This window comes from Homarus americanus, unplaced genomic scaffold (assembly GCF_018991925.1).
Source record: "Homarus americanus isolate GMGI-L3 unplaced genomic scaffold, GMGI_Hamer_2.0 scaffold56009, whole genome shotgun sequence".
NCBI lineage: Eukaryota > Metazoa > Arthropoda > Malacostraca > Decapoda > Nephropidae > Homarus > Homarus americanus.
Window position 1 is genome coordinate 1,254,748 of NW_024739542.1, and position 20,935 is coordinate 1,275,682.

Genomic DNA, 20,935 nt, shown 5'->3' on the forward strand with positions numbered 1-20,935 from the left:
AACATAAATGCTGTGTTGTATTGATGTTTTCACACGGACACATACACACGAGTATATATGATTATATATTATATACAGTATGTAACACGTGATAAAAAAACAGGACTGACTAAGAAGGGCATATAAGCGGCAACGAAGCACACATTAACTATAATGACACATACAACAGGTATAAAAACAACTAAAGACTAAATACCCCACTCTCTGTCTGTCCAAAAAAAACCCAGTGCTATTTAATAATTGTCTAATATTGTTGACTAGTGTATAGTGTATTACTAACCTCGTTACTCGCTGAAGGTCCTCAATTGTTAAGGTGCAGCTATAACATTATAACGACAGCTGTCTGTCTTTTTGGGAGCAGATCACCTTCCCTCCCTCCTCGACTTTATACCTCGTTCTGCTTTATGAATATTTTCTGGTGCTTATGTGGGTAGATGATATATTGTGAGAGATGAGGATTATATATATATATATATATGCAAGTAAATCACTGTAGGTGCGCGTGATTTAGGTATATGCTGATAACCACAAGGCCAGTCTGTACTCACCCCTGAAGATGTGAATTACACGAAAGCGCTTGGGAACTTCGTGTTTTCTACTTTCCTTGTGGTTATCAGCATATATATATATATATATATATATATATATATATATATATATATATATATATATATATATATATATATATATATATATATATATATATATATATATATATATATATATATATATATCTTAGTGCTGAAGTATATTAATCTATGAACAATGTGTATATCTAAATCTATTTTATAATTTACAGTTCCATAATACTGTATTCACCCTCGCCTAGACGCAACATATAAACGAATCTTATACTCTACAATGTATACTGCCATAACTCTGCCTCAGGCGAGCAACACAAACAACATATGAGGCCAAATTAATCTAATCTAAAGTTTGATTACTCAGTAATAGGCGTCCCACGTCTCCGTGAACCGTATTTGCTGAATAAGGTTGAATTTTCAGGCAAGGGAACCCCCATTTTTTTCCATGGAGGATGACAGAATATTTTAGTTTTGTAGAGTTTATCAAATATTTGATATTCAAGTATTTCTTTTTTAAGATTCGTCCAAATTGTAAGTGCTTTATTGGTTCAACAATTAGCAACACACTACAGATCAGAGACTCCCAGTGTTTGACAGTAATACATCGCTCTGAGAGTTAATCAACACTCCTGAGTGATGGCAAGACGTGCGGAAAAACAATACTCAGAGATATATGTCTGGCCTAAGAGAAAAAGACCAAGTTGGACAAAATTCACTGTGGATATAAAAACGACTGAGCAAGACTGGAAAAAAACATGAGCGAGGCTAAATGTTAAGTGGGAGAACGATACAGTCTTGGTGGGCGTAAGAGACATTACTAATGGGTGTTAGGGAGAATATTATGTAGATTTTTCTTTACCATCACTGGCAAAAAAAAAGCTACATCCAGGCGAAAGATAACATAAATGCAAGAGTATTTTTTATCTATATTTATCACCCTGAGAAGCCTCCAGCTGGTACCCATAAATAACATGTTGCCAAGCTGGGTAAGACTATGTACCTGACCTGAGCCACACACACACACACACACCTGCCTTAAACCTCACCGATAATACCTACGCGTGCTGTTCTCGGTAAATACACTCTCAACTGCGACTACAGTTTTAACCGAGACGTCACGTACATTCTACAGCCCCTCGTTGCGGAGACGTGTACGCACTCCATAAGTAACATCTAACACGGCCAAGTAACATCTAACTCGGCCAAGTAACACCATACACCTTCTCTGCCTGTCCTTATTCTCCTCTCACAGGACGAGACACACTCATCCTCAAACCCTCACACTCAGCATCACCCACACATCCTAACCACACCCCCACACCCTCCCCCAACTCACACACCCTCGTTTCCACACCCTCACCCCCACACCCTTACCCTCACTCCCACACCCTAATCACACCCTAACTTCACATCGCTGTACCTACTAGTCACATGTACTAACACCCGTCCGGTAACATACTACTGTTATGACGAACTTCTATCAGCTGGTGTTGCTGCTCCTCTACTGCTACGGTAAGTGTTGAACAGGTGTTATGGAAGGCAGGTGTTACATATGAGTGGTGATGTTGAGTACCGGTATCGGGAGTTACAAATGTCACAGAATAAAATGTTGAGTATTACAGTTGCTACAAATACAGGTGTTACAGAATACATTATTTATTTTTTTTATTTTTTTTTTGGGGGGGGGGGGATTATTCGTGTTACAATGTTTACATGTGCAAAGGATGTTTAGTGTTTAGGAGTATAGGTGCGGTACAGGTACGGTAAAGGACAGGTGTGCTAGATTACAGGTGTTATTGACTACACGGGTCTGATACACTGTTAAGATACAATATGCTTACAATAGTTAAGGGGTCAATAAGTGAAAAGATAAAGAATGTTAAACCGTAAATGGTAAATACAACTTCCCCAAACATACTGAAAAAACTCAACAATATTCAGAGACAATTCACGAGATATATTTTCCCGATTATGTCATATTTTAACTCAAACGATAAGTCTCTATTTACACTTTAAATGGCAGTGTATTTTAATCTTGGTATGGTTTTCCTATGGTTCTACATAATATTTGGTTCTTATAACCATTGTGAAAAGGCACCCATCTGCTTCACATACAGGCAGAGATAACAGCCAAGATCGGGGTTTAAAATACACTGAGACTGTCGATACTAAATGTGTTCTCTCGTCACAAGTTTAGTAAGGGAAACACAAAATATCCCAACCATTCAATATCTACTCACGATATTCTCTTGTAGCGTAATATAGTCATTAGTATTGAGTTAATATTAAATATAATCTATTATTATATCAAAACTCTCTTACCAAGATATAACATGTTCCTGGTACTGAGCTCCAATATAATCACATAGCTATGGTTCACTTTAAAGTCACGCGGTTAACATGTACACGCAGCTCCGTTATGATGCCCCCAAATACAGACTATATAATTATAATAGTCCCTAAATATTCAGCATACGACCACTAGCTTCACCTCCCGAGTAGTAATTGGATTTGGGAGGAGGGTCAGCAGGTGTGTGGCAGAGTCAGGTATAATCCAGGTAGAGTGAGAAGCGAATTGTTTCATATCCATATAACTGACTGGAATTGTGTGGCTGTATTCGAGTTCTCTGGTTGAGTGTCGTGGGCATGTTAACTATGACGCCAGGACACAGGCCATGAAAAGTGATTGTGAGTGTGTGTGTGTGTGTCCCATCATGTTAACACCACCACCACCCTCACCAAAACCACCACCATTGCCACCATGTCAGTATCACCGCCAGCAGCAACACGGTATCATCCACAAAAAGAGCACGGGACGCCATCACTCACTACTAGTTAACATATGATTTAGTGGCCCTCACCGCTGACCCAAAACTGTACACTTCAACTGAGTGAGTGAGTAAGTGAAAGCGTGAGTGAGTGAGTGTGTGTGTGTGTGTGTGTGTGTGTGTGTGTGTGTGTGTGTGTGTGTGTGTGTGTGTGTGTGTGTGTGTGTGCGTGTGTGTGTGTGTTGCTCTCTTGCTCTCAGCTGCCGCCGTTGACTAGCCCTCGTGGCGAACAGGGAAGCAGCTTGCATAAACCTTCCCCTGTCAGTACACAGTCTCCTCACCATCAAGACTCCTGCTGTGCCTCCTCGTGGTAACACACGGTAACTAGGTGCCCCATGGGCCCTGACAAGACCAGCAGGAGATCTCGGAGTAGCAGTGGGCCCCAGAGGGATGGCGCATAGCCCACTGGCATGTAGACACGTTCTGACGCCTACCAACCATTGCCCCGTTGCCTCGGGATTGACCTTGAGAGTTGTAAGGCTACGGGAGTAAACCCAAAACGAAAAATCTTCGGTTTAGCCCCGCATCAGGCAGACATGCTTATAGAGCTCCAACAAGACGCCAACGGAGGTATAGGCGGAAGAGGTGACCACCGTGGAAACCCAACGACTACACCGGCGGACGAAGGCGATGCCTGATGAACAGGCTACTAATGCAAAGCCCAACAAACTGGGCTATCGGTAGTCAATTGCATCTCTCTCTTTCCCCAGCCGTTGCAACACTTGCACCACTGGATCAGGAAAAGGGAGAGCCAAGATGTGTGGTTGCAGCTTGCGCTCCTGCCTCACCAACATTACCCCACCTCCCCTCTCGTCCTTAGGTGAGGGCGTGGCAGCTGAGGAACAACTACCCTGTGTCCCTCGAATTTTTGACGGCACCTCTTTCGTGTGTGTGTGCAATGCCACCTACTGCGACACCTTACCCACCCCAGCTCCCCCATCTTCAGAAGAATACTTCGTCTACACCTCTGATCTCGCCTCCAGCAGGTTCCTTCAAACCCAGGGTGCCTTCACAGAGTCCCAGGATAGTGAAGAGTTAATGGTGTTGATGGTGTATGGTTATGTTGGTGTATGGTTAAGTTGATGTATGATGGTGTTGGTGTATGGTGGTGATGGTGTATCGTAGTGTGGGTGTATCGTAGTATGTGCGTATCGTAGTGTGGGTGTATGGTGGAGTAGGTGTATGGCAGTGTATGATGTATGGTGATGTATGATGTATGGTGTTGTATGATGTCTGGTGATGTATGATGTATGGTGGTATATGGTGTATGGTATTGTTGGATCATGTGTTGTCTCTGCGTAGTGTCGTGTTTAAATGTTTCCTTCTCCGTTCGTCATTAAATTGATTGTGCACTGACTTTCTCCTTTCCACGTCGATTATTTATCATTGTTTGTCATTCATATTCAACAGTTTTCATTGTCATATGTGAAATTCATTATTAATTATAATCTTTTTCATTGTATCCACTTCCTTCTAAGACATTGATAACGAGTATATATACGTCATTCATTCATTGATATGTTTCCTGTATGTTAAATTCACTGTCATTAATCCCTATTTCACTGGCTTCTCTCTCACGTAATTCCTTAGCTAATTTTTCCCCTCCTTTGCTTAATTAACTTTCACAGAACATTTAGTTTTCCTCGTCCATATATTACATTCATTAGCATTATTGTTCGTCTTTCTTTCACTCCCCTTCCTTCTGTATATGAAAATTAGCATAAATATAACCAGGAATTCTTATCAAACATACAAGACTTGATCCCTGACATGAGATCAATAATCCTTTAAGTAACTCATCTGCTTAGCTGAGAACTATGATGACTGGAGTAGTTTGCGCATCCAACAACAATAATTACTACTAATTCAGTTTTTTCTCCTTATGGTGAAGTGTTATTACAATGATATACTCGAATGGCGGGGCATTTTGAGATCACATGACTGCTTCTCTGTCGATCAGGTGTGTCAGGAGAGGTGGAAGTGCAGTACGTGCTGGACTTTACGGTTACCTACCAGAAGGTTATAGGTTGGGGAGGTGCCTTCACCGACGCCGCTGCTGCCACCATCCTCGGCCTCTCTGAACCTGCTCAGAACCTTCTTCTCAGGTGAGTGACGTCTGAGACTGACCAGTTCATCTACTTCTGTTTTTGGGTATGTCTAAGGGTAGTGTTCCTTGCACACCAGTCCACGTTTCTTCCAAGAGATGTCTTCTGTCCCGCTTGTTCACGTGTCTTCTAGGGCTGTGTATCTTACTGTCTAGGTATTTCTATGCCGGGCTTCTTTATCTTTATTCTTGTGGTTGGATTTTCCTCGATATACATTTTCCGGGACGGGAGTAACTTTTCATAATACTATACATTAATTTGTTTTTAATATTGCAGGTTTTGTTTGTTATTTATTTTTCGGATAATTTTAGGAAGACATCATCTACAAAATTCTTTAATTTTGACTTTATTTTATGAAACTTTTCTAAATGTCACCAGAAACAACGTTAAAACTGGGCAAAATAAATACACTGTATGATGGAGCTAATAATTACGTATATTAACGGACTTAACGAACACTGTATTTATCTTAAAGATGTGGCGTTGAACACGGTGTGTTGGCGACGCTAGTGAGGCAACACTTTCATATTGATTGTGTTCATTTATTTTGTGTTCAGAACAACTTCTGCTTAAAGTAAGACGCTGATCACTGAATTGTTTCCCCGTCCCGCTCATCGGCGTCCTACCTGGCCTGCCCTACTTAATCCCCCTATCTATATCCCAGGCCAGGCACTTACCGCCCCTAGTGTGGTACATGGTAACTATAGGAGTACATTTGTACACCCAGCTAATGTATTGAGACAGTGATTCTTCCCTCACCCTCTGCCACTCACCTCTCCTCTGTCTCTCAGCCTTCCCCTGCCACTCACCTCTCCTCCGTCTCTCAAGCATCCCGTCACTCACCTCGCCTCCGTCTCTCAGCCTTCCCCTGTCACTCACCTCTCCTCTGTCTCTCAAGCTTCCCCTGCCACTCACCTCTCCTCCGTTTCTCAGCCTTCATCTGTCACTCACTTCTCTGCCACTCCCAATCACATCGCTGTGTTCGCTTCCTCTACCTGCCTGACCTTACCTTCTTCCTCTTTTACTTCCTTGCCTTTCTCCATACCCCCCAACGTACTGTAGCTCCTTATCTACTGTCCTGCCAACCTACTTCCCTCTTTATCTCTCGATCTAGCTACTTCTCTTTCTACTCCCCTGCCTCCTTACCTGCCTTCTTTCTAACCTACCTACCTCCTTAACGATCTACTTTCCTACTTACTTTCCTCCCTGCATATTTACCCATCGTTCTTATACTCATCCTCCCTTCTACTCTCACTTATTCCCTCACCCTCGCTCACTTCCCTCACTCTCACCACTCACTATCCTGCCCTCCTCCCAACCCTCTCCTTACACTACAAGCCTCGTTGACTTTCCTCTCTCGACCTCTCACCTCTCTCATTCCCTGTCCTATCCTCCTCTTCCTTCCTCTCCCACTAGCACAACAACCCTTCCATTAATTCTCTGTCTCAATCTCATATTTCGACTCACCTCACATACATCGTTTACTTGTTCTCTTTTTCTCTATGTCTCGTTCTGCTTTCATTTTCTCTTTCTCTTTTCCTTCTATCCTCATACTTCCCCCCTTCTCTAACTTCTCTCTATTTTTATCTTCCCTTTCCTATCTCCCTCTTTCCTCTACAATTTCCCCCTCCCTAACTCCTCAACCCTCTCTTCATGTCCTTCTACCTTATTTATCTACTTATCCAGGCTAATTCCTCACTATGTTCACCCCCCCCCCCCTACATATCGTACTTCTCGTCCTCGGGCATTGAGTACAACCTCAGAAGAGTAAACATGGGCGGCTGTGACTTCTCGTGGAGGACCTATACTTATTGTGATACCTCGGGAGATGTGGACCTAGAAGCTTTTGCCCTCCAGCCAGAGGACATCGAGTATAAGGTGAAATAGTGCCTCAGTACAAGTTAGGGTGATAAGGAAGATAGTTGTTATCTATATTTATCTCAAATGTTTTCTTTAGTTTGTTAGGCCATGATTTTTGGAGACTTTAAATAATTTGGATGAAAAGATTGTCTTATATTGTATTTTGTCATATTTAATTTCTTATATTCTAAGAAATAAAAAATAAAAACATAGCTCCTTTAGTTTTGGGAACATTTAGAATAGTGTCCATATGGAATTAGAGCCAATTTGAATGGGGCTCAATTTGAAATGGGAACAGTTTAACTTTCATCCGATAGAAACCTAAAAATGCCAGTGATGATGAATGGTAGAGAGAGACATACATATAAGCGTATAGGTAGATACAAACACTATCCCTCGTTAAGGTTTTGTGGTTTGCTTCTGTTCGTCAAATGTTGTGTTCAGCGCTGGGAAATGTTCTATACACGATCCCAGTCACCATCACTGAGTAAGACATCACGGTGGTAAACACATACTGTAAGTGATGACGAATTAACCCTTTGAGGACGATGACTTAACCTGTTTCGGACGATCACTAAACCTTTGAGGACGATGTCTTCATCTTTTGAGGACGATGAATTAACCTTTTGAGGATGATGACAACCTTTTAAGGAGGATGACTTAACCCTTTGGAAACGTTGACTTAATCTTTTGAGGACGCTGACTTAACCATTTGAGGACGATGACTTAACCTTTGAGGACGACGACTTAACCTTTTGAGAACGATGAATTAACTATTTGGAGATGATGACTTAACCTTTTGAGGACGATGACTTAACCTTTTGAGGACGATGACTTAACTTTTGAGGACGATGACTTAACGTTTGAGGATGATGACTTAATCTTTTGAGGACGATGACTTAACCTTGAGGACGATGACTTAACCTTTGAGGACGATGACTTAACAATTGAGGACGATGACTTAATCTTTTAAGGACGAAGACTAAACCTTTTGAGGACGATGACTTAATCCTTTCAAGAGGATAAACTAAACCCTTTAACGAAAATAAATTGTAGGCTTTTCATCATCAAAGGGTTAAACAGTTGTATTTTGTATCCTCCCACAGATCCCAATAATCAAACGAGCTTAGGCTATGGCCGCCCAGCCACTGAAGCTATTTGCCTCCCCCTGGACAGCGCCTCCCTGGATGAAGACCAATAATGACTACGTGGGCTACGGCCAGCTGCTGCCAGAAATGTACCAGCCCTGGGCCAACTACTTCGTCAAGTGGGTCCTCCTACTGCTCGCTCTCTCTCTCTCTCTCTCTCTCTCTCTCTCTCTCTCTCTCTCTCTCTCTCTCTCTCTTTCTTTCTCTTTCCCATGTGTCTGTGTGTGTGTCTGTCTCTTCATCTCCCTTCTGTTTCCACCTTTCTTTCTCCCTGCCGTGTTTTGTTTATCTCGTTTTCTTCATCCTCCCTCTATGTGTATCTCTTGATTTATTTATTTCGTTATAAGTCTTCATCTCTCTCTCACTTTTCATCTATATAATCTTCTATGTCGATCGCTTTATCTTCGTCTAATGTAACTCTCTGTCTCTCACTCTATCCATATAATCCTCTGTCTCTCTCACCCTATCTAAAGTCGCCTACGCCATTTTCTTTATACCTATATAACTATTAAGAAGCTAATGTTGACAAGAGTGTTTGAAGGTCTGCCACTTGAGCTGCACCAATATTCCTGGTTCTGCCACTGTCTGAAACAATGTCCCTAAGTGTTTATCTGCTTTAGTTTTCTCCTTTCCTCTTAGATGTTATTATTTCTTATTAATGTTTGTTTCATTATCTTTCGTCCTGTTTAGTATTATTTTTTATCTTTTTTTGTTTTAGGTTTTAAGCTTCCTCGTCTGTTTTCTTTTCTTCTTTAAGTTTGTGGGATTTTCTTCACGTTTCTGTTTTTTTTTTCTTCTAACGTTTCTGTCTTTCTTCAAATATTTCTGATCTTGTTTCTTACTTTTGTTTTGGTCCTTTACGACGGCTATATCTCTGATCTATTAGCTCTCTGGTGTTCCCCTTTCAGGTTTCTGGACAGATATGGGGAAGAAGGCGTCAACTTTTGGGGTGTTACGGCACAGAACGAGCCCATTGACGGATACGTTCCAGGATTCTATTTCAATTGTATGGGGTGGACGGCGGAGCAGCAGCGATTGTGGGTTGCTGAGAACCTTGGACCGACTCTCAAGGCCCATGGCAACGACGATGTAATCCTCATGATACTCGATGACCAACGGTATGAACTGCCGAGGTGGGCGAAGAAAGTGGGTTCATGAGAAGTCAAGGAAGAGTGAAGGTGGTGGGGTGTGGGTGGTGAAGGAGCGATTAGTTTTGGGCAAGTGAGGTTAAGGTGGTTGGGTGGTGGTAGGGGGAAGAAGGTCATGGGTAAATTAGGTTAAGGTGGAATGAAGAAAGGATTGGTCATGGGTAAGTTAGGTTAAAGTGGTTGGGTGGAAGTGGTGGTGGTAAAGGAAAGATTGGTTTTCTGAAGGAGGTAAGGCTAAAAGTCATGAGGCGAGGTGAAGGAATGTAAGGTTAATGGAGGTTGAGGTCAAGGGAAAGTGAAGTCAACTGGAAGTGAATTCAGGGGAGGTTAGGTTAATGGAAAAAACAAACAAGAGGTGAATCCCAATGGGATTGATTTACAAAGAAATGAATTAAACGTACTGTACACCGCCCGACATGTCGCCTGACAACCAACCAAACAAGGTAACAGAGTAACCCCATTGTGCTTCTCGCGACCGCTAGAAACGGAATGGTGGAGGTGGTGTGGTGTAAAACTAATTTAAAATGTTATATAGAATAAGTGAATTCAGGGGGGAGAGTTGAACTCTAATTAAGTCTACCTTAACGTTTTCATAGGTGAGAACCAGGCACGATGCTCCGAGTCACGAGTATTTTGTTTTCTTTAATAAGATATTTCGAACTGAAGGATAAAGGGAATTTCAACGTAGCAACCAAGTCTCTCTCCTAGTCACATGTCATCTGATCCTATCCTAACCTAACCTAACCTAACCTAACTTGATAACAAAAGGAAGGGAGATATCTAAGAAAAAAGAAAAAAAGAAAACTAAATTAATAATTATGGATTTTAATATCATATGCAAATCTACCGCAAAATTCCCATTATTTGTTTGATTAGTTTGTGGAGCCTAGTGGAGCCTATGAATGAATCTTGGGCTCCACTTTTTTCACTCTCCTTCCTCCCTTGACGTATAGGAGTAGCAAAGCGCACAGTCGCGACGAGAACTCCAGGATACAGTTTTTAGCGGAGTCTATGTTTTTTGATGAGTTTGGTGATAGTTGATGCATAATTATGAGGAGGGTGAATCTTTGCTGTGATGGGAAGGCTGGATGAATGGAGAGAGAGAGAGAGAGAGAGAGAGAGAGAGAGAGAGAGAAATACCTCACACACACACACACACACACACACACAAAATCAAAGTTCGTGCAATTACCTCTCGTAACTAGAATTTTTTATCTGACCTTTATTACATTACACTCCCTCCCCCCTCCTCTTCCTCCTCCTCCATGACAGGTGCTGAACGACACTGTGGCGGCCCAATACGTGAACGGCTTCGCTGTTCACTGGTACGGCGACGACTACGCCCCGGCGAGCCTTCTGCAGGAGACCCACGACTTATTCCCTGATTACTTCATCTTGAGCACCGAGGCTTGTGAAGGTAAGGTGTCAGGTGTTGGTGGTGTTGACAAGGTAGGATGGTAGGTGTTGATGGTGTTGGCAAGGTCTGGTGGTGGGTATTGGTGGTGCTGGCAAGGTAGGATGGTAGGTGTTGTTGTTGGCAAGGTGAGGTGGCAGATATTAGTGGTGTTGGCAAGGTAAGGTGGCAGGTATTGGTGATTTTGGCAAGGTGAGGTAGCAGGTATTGTTGTTGGCAGATGGGATGGTAGGTGTTGTTGATCGTGGTAGATGGGATAGAAGGTGAAACTGGTCGCCATCCCACTCCAAGTGACGGATAACGTAGTATGAGGATGTGTTTACTATTCTACACTGTCTAATGAGATGGTGGAGGTGAACAGGCAGGCTGGCAGGAAGATGCAGATGGTTTCTGCCCCTTGCTTGTCTGCTGCGATTTTAGGTCTGCTCTCGACGGGTTCGCATTTGGATCAGGGGAAAATAAGGACCTCATCCTCCGAATACGAGGGTTAAAATCCACACTTCAGGATGCAGGCCGTCCTGTGACATTCCTATGGATACCCAGTCATGTAGGTATCTTAGTGAATGAGGCAGCAGATGGCCTTGCCAAGACATTTACAGGGCTGTACAGTACATAAATCAGGAGCTATTTATTATTCTAACAATAGATGGGATGGTGCTATTCTTATATCTATCAGTGCGGGCTCTTATGGGCTGAATTTTGTTGTAGTGGCGGACTGTGCGAGGTGGGCGGGGTACTGCAGGTGGTAGTAGGTGGCGATGACGAGGATGGTGCAGTAGTCCACAACCAAACCTTGCTAGTGCATGGAGGTGGAGGTCACTGAGGGATGGCATTTCTAGGGTGGAGAGAGTGTTGTTGTAGCCGGAGTAGTCTGCCCCGAGCATGATTCTGCAGGCCCTCTTCTGTACCTTCTCCAGCTGACGTTGTTGGGTAGAGTTGAGAGAAGACGACCAGGCTGGTGACGTGTGGGTGCCCCAAGTGACCTGAGTCGTCATAGCATGTAGAGTCCGTACAAGGCTGCCTTAATAGTGTTGTTTACATGGGCCTTCCAGTCCAGTTTGTGGTGTATAGTTACACCCAGGAGTTTGGCAGACTGCACTAACTTGAGAGTATGGGCACTAACTGGAGAGGATGGGCACCCACTGTAACTGCTGGAGCTTGCACTGGAGTGGTGGCGGTGTTGATGTGCATGACTACGGTTTTGGTGTGATTGATGTTGACCTTATTCTCCGTAGTCCATGACTGTAGCCTGTCCAGGGTGCCTTGTAGCGATGAGTAGTCTGGTGAGGTGTTGTCCACTGTAACCCTCACAGTGCAGTCATCCAAGTACTTCCACCTGTGATGAGTGTCCGATAGGGCGTCGTTAATCAGGACTAGGAATCACAGTGGTGCCATCCTGGTCCCCTGGGGAACACCGCAGGTGAGGTGTTGGAATGTGGAGGCAGAACCCTGGTACCTCACTGCCTGACGACGCTCACTCAGGAAATCAGTGAGCCATGAGACCAAGTTGGTGGGCAGCCCTAGTGCAATGGCCTTGTTGATAACAGTGCAGTGATCAACAAGGTCAAAAACCCTTCTGAAGTCAACAAGGGCAACGGCCAGCAATGTCTTACGTTTCTCCAGGGTTTGGTGCATAAAATTCAGGAAATTGACTAAGTAGTGTGTTGTAGAGGAGGTCTTCATATTGCCAAATTGCTGTGAATCAATTGACTGATAAATACCAGCAAATGCCCATTCAAAAACAAAGTCTTCACAGAGTAGACTGGGTATGGGGGTGATGGCAACTGGCCTGAGGTCACTAGGGTACTGTGGGATGGGGACCTTGGGGATAGGGGGGAAAAATGCGGTTTTCCATTCATAAAGGCATTTGCTTTGTCTGAGGGATGCATTAATATTGGAACAGAGGGGGGGTGGCAAGTTCGACTGCAAACTCCTTGTAAATTTTGATTGGGAGGTCAATTGGGGTTGTAGAGCGTTTGGGTTTAAATTTCAGGAGTTTGTTGGCAATTTCAAATGGTTGAACACTAGGAGGGGGTGAGGGGTAAGGTAAGTAGGCCGGGAGGAGAGTGAGGTCAAGACTGGGTAGGGTATGACATATGGTAGTAAAGTGGTTATTAATTGTCTCAGCTGCCTCCTCACTAGGTAAATAAGAGATAAAAGGAAATGTGGAAGACTGACGGTTAAGACCACAGAGATCTTTTACCTTAGAGTACCACTGACCGTTGCCGAAACTCCTTGAGGCACATATTATACACAGATAAAATAAACAAACACACACGTACAATGCAAATCTCACACTGAAAAACAAGTCATTCGATTATGATGAAAAGTGGCGTTTGAGGCGAGGTAACATGGGTAGATATAGCTGTCGTCTCCTGTACTAAAGTTAGGTGGTTCTCTCCCTAGTTCACTCAGATATGAACGGGTACCTCGATTTATCTATCAACAAAGGTTAAAAATCTTATTGATTTCGATGATTGCAAATTTGTTTAGAAGCATTTCTTATTTTCGACTTTTTTTTTCGTCAAATATCTACAACCTGCCAAAATATATCTATATATTCACAGTAAGATACCAATTTCAGATTTATTTTTTTCTCCCGAGAAATTCCTCTGACAGACATTGTATAAATTACTTTAGATTTTACTTATATTTAGCAGATGTTTAAAATATTATCGTACTCTATTTCTCATGAGTAATTTTCTTGACCGGATTAAATATGGCACTCTAGCGGGGACTGAGTACAGGTGGCCATAACCTTAATTATTTTATTGTGGCCGGTCCGTCCGTGGTAGTGATCTGAGGGCCTGGGGTAATATATGGAGAGAGAGAGAGAGAGAGAGAGAGAGAGAGAGAGAGAGAGAGAGAGAGAGAGAGAGAGAGAGAGAGAGAGAGAGAGAATGATGACAAGAAAGTTCAACTGGTCTACAGTATATGTAGGGGTGATCATGTAGATAGCCATTATGTAGACTGTGGTTGAATATCATCATTACTAATCAAAGTTATCTTATGGTGTGATGGTGAATGAATTCTAAAATGAAACAGGATCCAATTTACGCCATAAAAACTAATTTTCAGTTAGTTATAGCAATGAATTCCAGCATAATTCTTATTGACAAAACCACCATTTGCATTCTAAGGCTTAACTGGACTGGACACACACACACACACACACACACACACACACACACACACACATTTTAACTTTCTTGTTTAATGTTTCCATAATTATCATCTATTCTCTTACATATCTTTCATCTTTATCTTCATCTTACAAGAACCTGAGGGAAGTGTGTGTGTTGCAGGGCGAGTGACGAGAAGCAGTTGGCGGTGAAGGTGGATGACAGAGGCACCATGTTCATCACGGTAGGGCCTCGCTCCATCCACACCGTCGTCTGCCAGTGAGAGCAGGCGGCGCAAGTGGTGGTGAGGGTGAAGGCGCAGATGGTGGTGAGGCACAGATGGTGGTGAGGCACAGATGGTGGTGAGGCACAGATGGTGGTGAGGCACAGATGGTGGTGAGGGTGAAGGAAAAGATGGAAATAAAGAGGAAAGATATTTCTACCAGGAGAAAATAAGGGCAATCAATATGTTGGACACGTCTTCTATTATAACAATGTCCCTTTCTGAGAGGTACCAGGTGGCTCTTGTCCCCTTTCTTGAGAGGTGACGATAATGGTACAAGTGCAAAATAAACAACTACCATATTTATTTCTCATACACCACAATCATGGCTGTAATACGGGGCGGAATATGCAGCTTTACATCGTGTTTTGGGAAGCGTGATACTGTGTTGCCTCCGGTTCCCAAGCTGTGTCTGTTCCCCTTATATCATACATAAAATAACGTATAGAACCTGAAGCTTAATTTCCAAATTCTGTGTAATGTTCTATAAACCCCATTTCACTTCTACTTTAAAACACTTTACAATTTTGTTTATTATTTTAGAGAATTAATTTTACATTCTTATGAAAGCATTCGCCACTTCGCTCATAAGTTTCAAGTTATTTTTTCTCTTCGAGTTTTCACTTCTTAAGTTGCATTAAGTATTCACAAGGTATTACTCCTGTGACGTGATTCTTCCTCTGGCATTTATATGACTTTTTATACGTCTAATGTTGCTTCTATGAATGAACTTATTTATGTTCGTATATTCAAAATTGATATTTAACCACAAATTGTCTATGCTGTGTCAAAGGTCATTTAATTACAGCAAAATTAGGTATTAAAATAGAGAAGGTGTGTAATGACTGTTTAATAAAGACGAGCAAGAGATAATGAATTATTATTTCGGATGTAGAAATAATATTTTAATATATCTGTAATGACAGACTTCGTTTGTGTGTGTTTTTCGTCATTTGATTTGCACCTAATTAAAATAACATGTACATTGATAATAACAGTGGAGGATTGGTAAAAACAGCTCTTAAGACTGTCAGAACTGTGAGATCTAGTCCCCAAACCAAAGGTATAAGGATGTCACTATGATAATAACCTACCCACTGTTCTATTGGTACAACAGCCCAGGTGCTCAATGTGTACTGTGCATCCCCGAAAATCGTTAGCTAAATCTGTTGACCAATTGTCTACCATCCACGACCAATACTGGTGTTGGGCTTGACGTTACTGTCGATTGTCCTGGCAGTTAACTCGTTTTTTCCCGCTCAATTATGGTAAACTGTGGCACATTTGGGCACACACACACACACACACACACACACACACACATATAACCTTGAAATATCACGAAGGAGATTATTAAATGCAACTTGGTAGACTTCAGTGTTAATTGTCTGTGGGCTTGTCTTTCCGTCAGTGTGTTTCTCAGCCTATTAATTCACTGTTGCCGTATCATTAACCTTATGATTTTTTGGGGAGGAGGGTCTGTGAGTCTGTCAGTCTGTGTACTTATATTTATTTGTCTATTGATTTTAATTTCTGGTTATTTAAAGCCTGCCAATATTTATATTTTTCCTCTCTCTCTCTATCTCTCTCTCTCTCTCTCTCTCTCTCTCTCTCTCTCTCTCTCTCTCTCTCTCTCACAATTTTTCTTCCCGTACCATCTTTACATGAAAACAAACAAACAAACAGAAAAACACACACACACACACACCCACATACACCAGCCGGAACCAACAAAAAATGGTGTGACAAACTCTAGGCTGAATCCCTGGTCTGAAACCTTTTGAACCTCGTACAGTCTCGTGTGAAGGTATTTAATTTTAGGACACGAGAATCAGAGAGCATGGATGGAGCGTGCATGTGGGGGGAAGGGGGAAGGGGGGTCTACACCTTGTTGGCACGATCGCAAGCAGACACCTAACACTCTCTCTCTCTCTCTCTCTCTCTCTCTCTCATTTCCGCAGCTCTGTGTTTAAGTAAATGTTTTTCTTTATTTTCGTTCGTATTTGAGTAAACTTTTTTCTTTAACTTTGTGTCTGAACAGAATGTAAGCTTTCTAATTCACACCTTTCTCCACTAACTTCAAGACTAAGTTACCTTGTTATTCTTTGGTTTTAGCTCCCTTACTAACTGATATCTTAGCTTGATATCTGAGGGACATTATAGCTTGATAGCATCCTCATTCACCTCCTCTGATACTTGTCTAGATGAAGCGAGGAAAACATTTATCGTAAAGTTGTAATATTACTAAACAGAACAACAAGATAGCATACTACCCGTCCCATGTACTAGAACAGAAACATTTGCGGTAACGCTTGTATACGGAATGGCCATAATGCTTGAAAACAAAGTATATATGTGTTTAACTGAAGACAATATGTGGAACTGATAGTGTACGTAACTGAAATTCATATGAAGGTGGAAATCAGACACACTGAGTATCTATTTCAACTCCATATTCAAACATATGTACAGTAGGTGCTAATAGCAATAATTGTTATAATTAGAGGTTAAAGGAATAAAGCATTTGACTGGTTGGAGATTTTTGTGATATAAGAAGGATGCAAGAGGCCTATATAACTCACCAACAATAGTCTTTATTAGGCTGAAGAGAAATTAGGGGTCAGAATTAACATGGTAAACCAAATAACTACGCAGTATACAAGAACAGGAAAATTTTAAAATTAAAAAATTATGTAACAAATGATTCCTTCTCAAATGATGAACAATAAAAGGGACATTTGGCAAGTAAAGTTGAGTCAGCATTACTGAGATACAAAATTTGATCAAGTCAAACAAGGACGATAAATCATCTCTGCTGGAGAGAGAGAGAGAGAGAGAGAGAGAGAGAGAGAGAGCTTTTCGTCCAGTATTGAAAAGATACACACACGTACTCGTACACATGAGTTGAGGCAACTACGACATTCGTAGTAGTAAGTTTAATGAAACCATACCGGAATTTATTTCATCACGGATGAAGTACGAGTAACTCCCTGTAAGTCACACCTGCCTACACCTAACCTGGTCTGGCTTCTGTATACGATACTGAGTAGGATTGATAAGATGTAATACACGGAGCAGTTCGAAATACCGGTGTGTGGTCCAAATGTAAACAGGTTGTTGACTGAAAATATATACATTATCCTCGAGCATTTAGCTGACTTACAGTGTTACCGAATCAGTAGCCATGTTTGCTTCCCCTCTCAGCGCTGCCAGAGAAGACAATAATCTTTGTATTATATATTGTTTGGAAATATCGAGAGACAATGAAATGACTCCTGTGTTGGTGAAAGCTGGTCCCATAGGTCTGATGCCCCACTAGAAACAATGTGGGCACTGCATATTTAATACTAAGCGTTAGTACACAAGTAAAGAGCTCAGATTCTGATTTAGATTCTTCCCACGCAGCGTAAAGATAGCTTATTGGGCGAAGCGTAGAAGTCTTACAACGCCCAACAAGGAAGCATGCACCGCCCATGCGTTCTTTCTTAGATGATGAGTGGCCAAGAGTAAGGGGAGAGCGGTGGGGGGGGCCTTGATATTACAAATCGAACCCATGTATATTACTGTTCCTGTGTATGACATTTTTGGCTAAGGTCACACCATGAGTAACATGTCTGCCTCCCCAAGCATGGACGTGTGACCTTTAAGTCCCGTTCTGGCTGTATATATGACACAAACATGTTATTCCTAGCTTCCAGAAAACAGTAAAAAGTAACCACCGTTAATTCTGCGTAAAAGTTGTAGTGTTATGATCCATCACACCCACTGACACGTGTCTCACTAAGACGAACAATCGACATCTCGCTAATACCCCTTGTCTCCTGCTGCTGATGAATGTCACCTGGGTTGACATCTCTTAATTGCCTTCATTATCAGGTTAATTAAGTGATCGCAGGTATGTCGTAATGTTAGTGAACATAGTCGTGAGCTTATCGTCATGTTTTTTAATATGATTTCTGGGTATAATACTGTTGGTTAAGACTAAAATAAGATCAAGAAAATGGAAGGCAGACCATCTCCTCCTACTTCACATTACTAATTCTAATAAAAGACGAACGTGTGAACAGAGGATAAAGACTTTAGTAAACATAGTGGTGTTCTGTTGCCTTGGCCGGCGCCTGGGTTCCTCCCGTCCCAGTGTTGTATGTAATATAAATTCTGTGTAACTTTAACTGCCTAATAATTACTTACAAAAAGCCTATTCGTATCCTGAGTTCAGATTTACAAAGATTAGTACGATTAATTGTTCTGGCAATTGAAGACTTAAGAATGCACCTGAAGGTAGATTAAAGCAATAACATAAAATAATGTACCAAAAATCTATCGAGAGTAAAGTGAAACTAATCCTAAATGAGATTTAGTTCACATAGAAATTGGAATTAAACAAAATTAACTTTTAAAATCTTGAGAAAGACTCTTTGCCTTCATTATGGTTCCTATCTGGCGCTACCTGAATGTATCCAGTTAAGTCAGAGTCCCAGTGTAATTACAGTTCCAAGAATGATGACACAATATTTTTCCTGTGGTTTTCTTTTCTTCTTACAAACAATTAAAAGTTAATCGTCACACCTGCAATTCAGGCCCCATTACTTTGAAAAGTTACATATATCATAGTGCAAGGATCACACACACACACACACACACACACACACACACACACACACACACACACACACTACTACTACTACTTTTCCGTCACTCTCGGAATCGATTATGGCGATCGTCCAGCTATGATATAGTAATATGAGTTATAAGGGATGTCACCTAGGTAAGTGAGTTTTGAGGTGACTATTGAGACCAATACGGGACCCGCAGCGTCGTTCACATTCGTTGCACATGTGGAGGGCTGCATCTAGTGCGGGAGGGGCGGTGGCAGCGTTTTTCCGGAGTTGGCGCTTGTCTGCCTCGGTTTGCAATCGGGCTAATTCGAAAGCATTGACACCTCGTGCAGTGCTCCTCCAAGCGTTACGATGTGGAGTAATCGATTCCCAGGTGAGTGGGTCGATTTGGTACTTTTTCAGGTTTGTCTCAAGACTATCTTTATACCTTTTCAATTGCCCGCCGGCGTTACGTTTACTGTTCATTAGGTGACTGTGAAGTAGTTGCTTTGGCAGTCTACTGTCGTCCATGCGGGTAACATGGCCAGTCCAGGGTAGTTGTTCAAGGATAATGGTAGCCTCGATGCTCCTACAGTTGGTGTCTCAAGAATACTGGCATTTGTTCTCTTGTCTTCCCAGTGAACGCGGAGGATGGGACGTAGAATACGTTGTTGAAAGTTTTCAAGTGCCTTGAGGTGCCTCCTGTATGTGACCCATGTTTCACAGCCATATAGCAGGGTGGGGAGGACCATTGCTCGATATACGTACAGCTTTGTAGATAATTTCAGCCCCCTACTGCTGAAGGTTTACTTGGTACAGTACTATGTTTTTACGCTGCCTACCAAAAAATAACACTGGAAGCATAATGTGTTGTCTAATGGTAGACCCTGCTGCCATATGGCATCACGAAAATTGTGACCAAGTCCCAGGTTGCTGATCTGTCTTTCTGTCTCATTTACACACAATTGTAGGGTCTCAATTGTTTCTCTTACATGACAACACAACATACATATAGCGTTTCTGTATATTGATTTTTTTCATTCCTGTATTTCTTTGTAATTATTATTATCAGTGTTGTTATTATTATTATTACCATTAATATTTTATTTTACTTTTTATTATAAATTTTATTTTCCATGAATTATTATTATTACCGCCCCCCAGGCCCCGATTTGGGTCAGTGACCTGTGCCCGGGTGGGCTAATCCCCGTAAAAAAAAAAAAAGTAGAAAAAATTAAGGTAATTCTCAGTGTATCTAATTTTTTCACGCCACGTTATCCTTTTCCCATTGTGAATTTCAAGCAGCCTGTAGCTCGTGTGACCTGACAAAAACAACTGTAAGACCACTCACTACTAAGGAATTTATATTTAATAGTGACTTGTTATGATTCTCAGGTAATGTAATTTAGTGTCGCGTCTTGTGTGGGTTTTGCTGTTGACAATAAACCTCGCTCCAGGTCAATTTGACAATGAAAGCTTCCCGCTCTTTGGGTTTATTTACTTATTGATCCCGGTGATGGCGTCCGACCCGTGTGGCGGAATGCTTTTGGCTTTTTGAGTAGTGGACAGGAATGATGGGGGAAGATATGAATAATTTTTTCGCATAATTTTCATTTTTAGGAGCGAGTTAAACTGAGCTGAAATTTGACGTCTTTATAAGTTTGATTATATTTCAATCCTGGTGGAAAAGTCGGGTGTTGGGTGAACTCTTATGTTTGGGCTGGTTTCTTAATAATGGCAGAACAATTCACTGCCCAATCCTTATGCCTTTGAAGAAAAATGACAAAGACTGTCTACCTTACAGTGAAGATCGGATGTCCAGGGCAATATGTCTTTTAAACTATT

General features: G+C 41.8%; 1 protein-coding gene across 1 annotated transcript; it reads left to right on the plus strand.

Moving 5' to 3' along the window:
- Positions 1-1,605: 1,605 nt before the first annotated feature.
- On the plus strand, positions 1,606-15,376 carry LOC121874806 (lysosomal acid glucosylceramidase-like). Its single transcript, XM_042379093.1, is given in 7 exon segments — positions 1,606-2,096; positions 5,373-5,517; positions 7,281-7,395; positions 8,484-8,644; positions 9,434-9,671; positions 10,946-11,090; positions 14,393-15,376. Coding segments are annotated over 7 exon segments (879 nt in total). The 5' UTR covers positions 1,606-2,050; the 3' UTR covers positions 14,422-15,376.
- The last annotated feature ends 5,559 nt before the right edge of the window (positions 15,377-20,935 follow it).